Here is a 9,478-nt window from a genome sequence, read left to right as displayed (position 1 = left end):
CTACAGTCTGATCACCTGGTGATATTAGTAGAGGTGTGGCTTAAGGTATGTTCATTCTACAATGCAATGCAATACACCAATATAGAGTATTCATAGGAGATATCAAATCCTCCATAGGAGTATTCATAGGAGATATCAAATCCTCCATAGATGTATTCACAGGAGATATCAAATCATCCATAGATGTATTCACAGGAGATATCAAATCCTCCATAGGAGTATTCATAGGAGATATCAAATCATCCATAGATGTATTCACAGGAGATATCAAATCATCCATAGAAGTACTCACAGGAGATATCAAATCCTCCATAGGAGTATTCATAGGGGACATCAAATCCTCCATAGATGTATTCACAGGAGATATCAAATCATCCATAGATGTATTCACAGGAGATATCAAATCATCCATAGGAGTACTCATAGGAGATATCAAATCCTCCATAGGAGTATTCATAGGGAACATCAAATCATCCATAGATGTATTCACAGGAGATATCAAATCATCCATAGGAGTATTCATAGGAGATATGAAATCCTCCATAGGAGTATTCATAGGAGATATCAAATCATCCATAGATGTATTCACAGGAGATATCAAATCATCCATAGGAGTATTCATAGGAGATATGAAATCCTCCATAGGAGTATTCATAGGAGATATCAAATCATCCATAGGAGTATTCATAGGAGATATCAAATCCTCCATAGGAGTATTCATAGGAGATATCAAATCATCCATAGGAGTATTCATAGGAGATATCAAATCCTCCATAGGAGTATTCATAGGAGATATCAAATCATCCATAGGAGTATTCATAGGGAACATCAAATCATCCATAGATGTATTCATAGGGAATAGTGAGCCATTTGGGACACAGACAACATGACAAGGGGTCACAGTGAGTCTAAAAGAGGATAGATACTGTCTTTTAAGCCTATTAATTAATCATAAACTACTACTACATGGGAAAAGCTACGTGTGTGCGATTATTCATGTTATGCCATGTGGTGCTACATTAGGGTTAAGGGTTACAATATAGAGGATGATCTAATTGGAACAAGGTGAACACAGAGGTTTCAGTTAGTGAATATGGGGACGGGGGGCGAATGAGGGTGTGCAGAGCATTAAGGTTACTGTACAGACAATTATTCTATGTTTTTATATTCTATCAACTGCATACTACTATCACCTTACTTCACCTTAAATACTTTTTGTCCAGCGTCTTTTTTGTTGTTGTTGTTGCCATCTCCCTTGTCCTTGGCCGTGAGACATGTGTTAGGCTACTTTCTCACAAACAGACAAGCAGGTAGATAACGTTAGACAGATGCCAAGCTGCGTGACCAGTAATAACGTTGAAGAGAAGAAGTAGGAGGGGACAGGGACACCACCTGTTCCCGCGTTCCCAGTGAATTCCTCTGCTTTTGCCTGGTGCGTGCCAGCACATTTAGTATGTCAGTCAGAGCTCCAATACACACTCTACCAGAGAGAGAGAGAGAGGAGAGAGGAGAGAGAGAGAGGAGAGAGGAGAGAGAGAGAGAGGAGAGAGCAGAGAGAGAGAGGAGAGTGAGAGGAGAGAGAGAGGAGAGAGAGTGAAGGAGAGAGAGAAGGAGAGAGAGAAGGAGAGAGTTAGAGAGAGAGGAGAGAGAGAGAGAGAGAAGGAGAGAGAGAGAGATAGGAGAGAGAGAGAAGGAGAGAGATAGAGAGAGAGAGAAGGAGAGAGAGAAGGAGAGAGAGTGAAGGAGAGGGAGAAGGAGAGAGAGAGAGAGAGAGGAGAGAGAAGGAGAGAGGGAAGGAGAGAGAGAAGGATAGAGATAGATAGAGAGGGGGAGAGAGAGGAGAGAGAGAAGGAGAGAGAGAAGGAGAGAGAGATAGAGAGAGGAGAGAGAGAAGGAGAGAGAAGGAGAGAGATAGAGAGAGAGAAGGAGAGAGTTAGTAGAGAGAGAGGAGAGAGAGGAGAGAGAGAGAAGGAGAGAGAGAAGGAGAGAGATAGATAGAGGACAGAGAGAAGGAGAGAGAGAAGGAGAGAGAGAAATAGAGAGAGAAGGAGAGAGAGAAAGAAGGAGAGAGAGAAGGACAGAGAGAGAGGGGGAGAGAGAGAGGAGAGAGAGAGAGAGAGAGAGAGAGAGAGAGAGAGAGAGAGAGATAGGACAGAGAGAGGGAGAGAGACAGAGAGAGAGAGAGAGAGAGAGAGAGAGAGAGGACAGTAGACAGAGAGCTCTCGGGAAACGTAACCACCACTCTTATCTTCCCCGCGTAAAACCAGAGTATCGAGATTGCCAAGTCTGTTGGAAGTGGAGAGAAACCGTTGGACTCCTCACTGAACCAAACGCTACCGCAACGAGGACGACTCGTTAAAATATCACCCGTAGGTTAGATGTAAACTAGGCTATAGGGAGGTTGAAATATAACTTGTGACATACTGAAGAAGATCCGGCGTTTTTCTCTCTCCAGTTTAGACCCGCTACCAGGAGGTTATAATAACACAACGGCTCCCCGTGTCGACATGGATAAAGTTAGACATTGGCTTTTAGCTGTTATCAGCTTGTTGTTGACGGTTCGAGGCGAAGCCTATAAAGGTAAGACATGTATTTATTTATTTATAATACTAAATGTCTTTCTGCGTTGTTACCCCCTGGTGTTGTTCAGATGCTTTGTGTTTACCATCGTGTCACACTTGACTTTCTTTCATTGTTTTTTTTGGAAATCGGACTAGTTGGGTATTTTTGAGTTGGACTACAACAGTTCTGGATGCGTAGTGTTGAACCCGCTGACCGTTAACGTTACTCCCCAGCCGTAATAACTTGTAATGTGATTAACCTGAAACGATCCTTTCAGGGCATCTATTTCCGTTACTTATGCCTAGTGTTGTTGGGTTTTTTTTTTCTTCAGGTGATTTTGGTAACACATATATTATGGTAACATCGTGTCGTTTTAAGACTTCTTTGTGAACTCCTATAGGGAGAAATTGTTATTCTGTGCATGCGTAAAGAGTTTCGGTACGCTCGACGTAGCGCTATTGATATCCAATTCTACTGTCTGTATTCTCAACTCAATTTCAATTCAGGCTATAATCTACAGTCAACCCAAACACACCAAGCATCTGTATCAGTCAACCCAAACACACCAAGCATCTGTATCAGTCAACCCAAACACACCAAGCATCTGTATCGACCAAAATCGTTTTTTTTGTTTGTTGTTGACAATAATAGTCACATGAGTTTAGAGATTAGATAATGAAGTTTAACACGTTCAATAACTTAATCATTGAGTTGGTTTATAGGGCTACTTGAACTCGTATATGTTATTGATAACTTGTTGTGAAACAGGTCGATATGAACCGCCGTTCATTCCGTTAGTGGGTAACCGATATTAGCCTGTGAGTGCATGACGGAACGGGTGGACTGCGGGTAGCCAGCCAATGCAATGCAATACACCAATATATCGTGCGATCAGGGCTAATTGATTTACATTAAAGCAGTTTCATTTCTGTTTATTTAAAAAAAAAAATATATATATATATATAAATAGTTTTCACAGTGTAGTGAGGGAAGATAAGTTTTAATGTGTTTTATAACTTACCAAATCAGCTGGAGTTCATCTGTCCATGCTTTATGATAAACAACCAAAAAGTGCTTTATTTTTAGCAGACAGACAATAGAAAACTGACAGTCGTATGTATCCCGAGAAAACATTACTGTTATTTCAGTAGGTTCAACAGTGTAACTTTAGGTCCATGTTTTTATATAGTATCATTGTATAGCCTAATGGTATAATATGTTGGTGTAATTCAAGTAATCTGATGTGATTCATGTAGTTGTAAACATCCATTTAATGATTAGAGTATATCTTAACATTAATGTGACCTGTTCATTATGTTAACCATTCATCCACGAATCACTGTAAGGCTCAGTGGAAGTTCCACTTCCCAGAACTATCACATTTAAATCTATACATTTATATACACACAAAAGTACATAAAAGTAAAACAATAAATAATGTTTTTCAGGTTCACCCTTCTTACTATATACACGGCGCCATACTAATGTCACAATATTATTACCATAGTGGATACATGTTGTAGAGGTGTAAAGTAAATCTCATGGAAGTTCATTCTAATTGTATGGTAAAAGCTACAGTGTTCTCCCAACCCCCTTTTTACCCTGATGGGACTTAAAAGGGTATTATTGATCTCCTGAAAGGGATCATTTGAGCAGTGTGAACAATAGATCTAACTCTGTACGTTAGCAGGGGTATCATGTTCATTCTGATCCATCATCTTCAGGAATAGTAAATGCAAAGACCCTGTTTTTAGTCGTGTTTTAACGTTAGCCCTTATCACGTTATTCACAAAAAGCTTTCACGTTAAGGAGTAACGCAGAGCAGCAGGGTGGCCTAGTGGTTAGAGCGTTGGACTAGTAACCCAGAAGTGTTGCAAGATCGATTCCCCCACGCTGACAAGGTAAACATCTGGTGTTCTTCCCCCTGATCAAGGAAGTTAAACCGCTGTTCCCTGGTAGACTGTCATTGTAAATAACAATTTGTTGATAAGTGACTTGCCTGGTTAAATAAAGGTTAAAAAAAAATACTTTATAAAGTCACTGGTTTAATGGATAACAATGTGTCTGAAGGTTTTGGACAGAGCATGTTTTTATAAGGATAGAGATAGTACGTTTATTTAAGAGGGAAAGAGAGCAGAGAAGCCTGTCTGTTAGTTGTGGTATGTAGACTGATGCTGTGTTTGTGTTCTGTATGTGAGGGTGTAGTTCCTCGGAAGGCCTGGTGGGGGCAGCATGGTACACTTATTAGAGTCATCATCTGTTCTGCACTCAGAGTAAGAAGATCATAACGGCTTGAGAGTGAGACCACAAGCCAGGTACAATCGTGTTAGGTGGTATCTGGTGTGGCGTGAGCAACCACGGTTTCACCTTGGTGAAAAATGTCATTCGGTTGTTTTGTTTCTCAGACTGTGGGCATATGGTGAACATTTTCAGTCAAGTAAGATTTACAAAATGCAACCAACTTTGAATGATACACACCAATTGATTTATGTCAACATCAGAAAAGCCAAACATTTCAAGACATCCCTCATCAAATGTTTCTGCAGTAATTTCAGTGCTTTCTATGTGAGGTTTATCAGTCTTGACTTGTGGTGTAAATTGGCAGCATGATGAAGGGAGTGTGTTTGTGTGTGTGTGTGTGTGTGTGTGTGTGTGTGTGTGTGTGTGTGTGTGTGTGTGTGTGTGTGTGTGTGTGTGTGTGTGTGTGTGTGTGTGTGTGTGTGTGTGGGTGTGGGTGTGTGTGTGAGTTTCAGTGTGTGTGCGTTGGTGTATTAGGGGGAGATTTATAGACGAGGTGTGCTACGCTCCAGGTTCCCCCTGGCACTCAGGTCGTCGATAAATGTGGTTCCTAATTGCATGAGTGTAAAGATATAAAGTAGGAACTAATCAATCAGAACTCCCCCCGATGCATCCTAATACTCTAATGTGGTCTCCTCTCTCCTCCCCCCCTGGATGCATCCTAATACTCTAATGTGGTCTCCTCTCTCCTCTCTCCTCTCCCCCCTGGATGCAACCTAATACTCTAATCTACTCTTCTCTCCCCCTGGCTGCATCCTAATACTCTAATGTGGTCTCCTCTCCCCCTGGCTGCATCCTAATACTCTAATGTAGTCTCCTCTCCCCCTGGCTGCATCCTAATAGTCTAATGTGGTTTCCTGTCTCCTCTTTCCTCTCCCCCTGGCTGCATCCTAATACTCTAATGTGGTCTCCTCTCTCCTCCCCCCCCTGGATGCATCCTAATACTCTAATGTGGTCTCCTCTCTCCTCTCTCCTCTCCCCCCTGGATGCAACCTAATACTCTAATGTACTCTTCTCTCCCCCTGGCTGCATCCTAATACTCTAATGTGGTCTCCTCTCCCCCTGGCTGCATCCTAATACTCTAATGTGGTCTCCTCTCTCCTCCCCCCCCTGGATGCATCCTAATAGTCTAATGTGGTCTCCTCTCTCCTCTCTCCTCTCCCCCCTGGATGCAACCTAATACTCTAATGTACTCTTCTCTCCCCCTGGCTGCATCCTAATACTCTAATGTAGTCTCCTCTCCCCCTGGCTGCATCCTAATACTCTAATGTGGTCTCCTCTCTCCTCTCCCCCCTGGATGCATCCTAATAGTCTAATGTGGTCTCCTCTCTCCTCTCCCCTCTCCCCCCTGGATGCAACCTAATACTCTAATCTACTCTTCTCTCCCCCTGGCTGCATCCTAATACTCTAATGTGGTCTCCTCTCCCCCTGGCTGCATCCTAATACTCTAATGTAGTCTCCTCTCCCCCTGGCTGCATCCTAATAGTCTAATGTGGTTTCCTCTCTCCTCTTTCCTCTCCCCCTGGCTGCATCCTAATACTCTAATGTGGTCTCCTCTTTCCTCTCCCCCTGGCTGCATCCTAATACTCTAATGTGGTCTCCTCTCTCCTCTCTCCTCTCCCCCCTGGATGCAACCTAATACTCTAATGTGGTCTCCTCTCCCCCTGGCTGCATCCTAATACTCTAATGTGGTCTCCTCTCCCCCTGGCTGCATCCTAATACTCTAATGTGGTCTCCTCTCCCCCTGGCTGCATCCTAATACTCTAATGTAGTCTCCTCTCCCCCTGGCTGCATCCTAATAGTCTAATGTGGTTTCCTCTCTCCTCTCTCCTCTCCCCCTGGCTGCATCCTAATACTCTAATATACTCTTCTCTCCCCCTGGCTGCATGCTAATACTCTAATGTAGTCTCCTCTCCCCCTGGCTGCATCCTAATACTCTAATGTGGTCTCCTCTCCTTGCTTTCACATGTTCAAGAAAAAACAGTTTGTTCTCCTCATTTCTAACATGCTGAAGCTGCTAAAGAGCTGTTTACCTTGGTCTCTCCTGGCCTGTGATATCCCAATGAACTCTGTCTGTTTAACCAGGCACATTACATTACACACAGCTCAGAGCTGGAGTCTTTTGTTAGGTTAACTGCCTTCTCCCCAACCCATGACTCATGCCTAGTTTTCTGATAGAGGTTAGCCCTGTGTGAGGGGTGGGGGTGTGTTTGTGTGTGTGTGTGTGTGTGCGTGTGTGTGCGTGTGTGTGTGTGTGTGTCTATCTGTGTGTGTGTGTGTGTGCGTGTGTGTGTGTGTCTATCTGTGTGTGTGTGTGTGTGCGTGTGTGTGTGTCTATCTGTGTGTGTGTGCGCGTGTGCGTGCGTGTGCGCGTGTGTGCGTGCTTGCATGCGTGCGTGCGTATGTGTGTGTGTGTGTGTGTGTGTGTGTGCGTGCGTGTGTGTGTGTGTTTATCTGTGTGTGTGTGTGTGTGTGTGTGTGTGTGTTTATCTGTGTGTGTGTGTGTGTGTGTGTGTGTGTGTGTGTGTGTGTGTGTGTGCGTGTGTGTGTGTGTGTGTGTGTGCGTGCGTGTGTGTGTGCATATATTGCACAGCTTATCATTGCAGAGTGACTGCTGCGGCGCAGACTGATAGTTTCCCTGTTGGTCGTCGTAGCGACCCTTTACGTTGACTAAAACAACAACAACACATCAGCTGTTTGTAAAGATAAACAGAACCCCGTTTGAAGTTTGGATATAATTTCATTTTTTTTTTACCATCCGTCTCTGAGATAATAGAGACTTTCCCTGAAAGGTGTGTTGGAGGATGTCAGGCAGATTCTATTGTTTGAGCCAGTGGACAATGAAATTAAATATGCAAACAGCAAGTTTTAAAACGGTTTCATCAACAGCAGAGGAAAACCTTGGTGATTGATGACGGTACAAAGCAGAGTGAAAAGAGGAGAGTCTACATTTAGTTGCTTCTGTCTTTTTTTTCCCCCTCCTGCTTTATTATAATTGATAAAATTGCAAAGTGCCAGGAAAGTTTGGGATCCAGAGTGGCGCAGTGGTCTGAGGCATCTCAGTGCCAAGAGGTGTCACCTACAGACACTCTGGCTCAATCCTGGGCTGAATCACAACTGGCTGTGATCGGGAGTCCTGTAGGGCAGCGCACGTTTGGCCCAGCGTCGTCCGGATTACGGTGAGGGTTTGGCCGGGGTAGGCTATCATTGTAAAATTATAATTTTGTTCTTAACTGACTTGCCTGGTTAAATAAAAAATACATAAAAGTAGGATTGGGAATTGCCAGGGACCTCCACGATACGATATTGTGACGATAATTAGGTGCCGATATGTATTGTGATTCTCACAGTTCTACATGCAGGATATTGTGATTTGATGAACATATTGGTCACCATATGTATTTTGCAAGAGAGAGAGAGAGAGAGAGAGAGAGAGAGAGAGAGAGAGAGAGAGAGAGAGACATGAGAAAACTAGTCAGGGAAATAAAAGTAGCTGAAACCATGTTGCCGCACGATTTAAGAAGAAGATGGAAAACAAACTATTGGTAACGTGAGCGCTGGGACTCAGGAAGGAAGTTCAGGGAGTGTATAATTTAATAAACAAATGAACAAAATAAGAAACACGACCAACGCAAAGACAGGAAACTGGAACAGAAACAATGGCGCCTGGGGAAGGAACCAAAGGGAGTGACATACATAGGGCAGGTAATCAGGGAGGTGACAGAGTCCAGGTGAGTCTGATGACGCGGAGGTGCACGTAACGATGGTGACAGGTGTGCGTCATAACGAGCAGCCTGGTGACCTAGAGGCACATGTGACACTATTGGATGAAAAAAAACATTTTTTTTGGTGCCGGTACAGCCGACTAGCACTTGCTAAACTACAGTAGCATAAAACAAGTTCTGTCTACCTACAAATTGATACTTGGAGTCAAGTATCGAAAATATTATTGTCCGAAAATTATATTTGCGATATGTATGTGTATCGATTTGTTTCCCCATCAATAAAGGCAAGGTAGAGTGTGTGTGTGTGTGTGTGTGTGTGTGTGTGTGTGTGTGTGTGTGTGTGTGTGTGTGTGTGTGTGTGTGTGTGTGTGTGTGTGTGTGTGTGTGTGTGTGTGTGTGTGGGGGATAGGAAACCCATTGATTTCACTGTTCACACACTTTGTAGGCGACACACATTGACAATGAATCAAGTGGATGGTATACAACCCAGGAGAATGTCCTTGTTTTCACTGGTGACCCGTCCCGTACACAGCTGAAAATAGTAATCTCTTAAATCAGACAAATGAGAGAAGCATGGCGGTGTGTGTTAACGTTTAATCTTTAAAGGGTTAAGTCGGTTCACGTAAGCCCTCTATGACATTACATTACATTACATTTAAGTCATTTAGCAGACGCTCTTATCCAGAGCGACTTACAAATTGGTGCATTCACCTTATGATATCCAGTGGAACAACCACTTTACAATAGTGCATCTAAATCTTTTAAAGGGGGGGTAGAAGGATTACTTTATCCTATCCCAGGTATTCCTTAAAGAGGTGGGGTTTCAGGTGTCTCCGGAAGGTGGTGATTGACTCCGCTGTCCTGGCGTCGTGAGGGAGCTTGTTCCACCATTG

At 43.3% G+C, this 9,478-nt stretch overlaps 1 protein-coding gene across 3 annotated transcripts in view; it reads left to right on the top strand.

Annotated features, from left to right (window-relative positions):
* Positions 1 to 2,167: 2,167 nt before the first annotated feature.
* Positions 2,168 to 9,478, top strand: part of LOC106596771 (receptor-type tyrosine-protein phosphatase mu) — a 548,750-nt gene continuing 541,439 nt past the window's right edge. For all 3 annotated transcript variants that reach the window (XM_045714448.1, XM_045714447.1, XM_045714446.1), the window contains exon 1: positions 2,168 to 2,580. In XM_045714448.1, coding sequence (XP_045570404.1) covers positions 2,508 to 2,580 — 73 coding nt within the window. In that variant the 5' untranslated portion in view covers positions 2,168 to 2,507. The remainder of the gene's footprint in view (positions 2,581 to 9,478) is intronic.

Source organism: Salmo salar, chromosome ssa03, assembly GCF_905237065.1.
Source record: "Salmo salar chromosome ssa03, Ssal_v3.1, whole genome shotgun sequence".
Taxonomy (NCBI): domain Eukaryota; kingdom Metazoa; phylum Chordata; class Actinopteri; order Salmoniformes; family Salmonidae; genus Salmo; species Salmo salar.
This window is presented reverse-complemented; position numbering and strand designations above follow the sequence as displayed.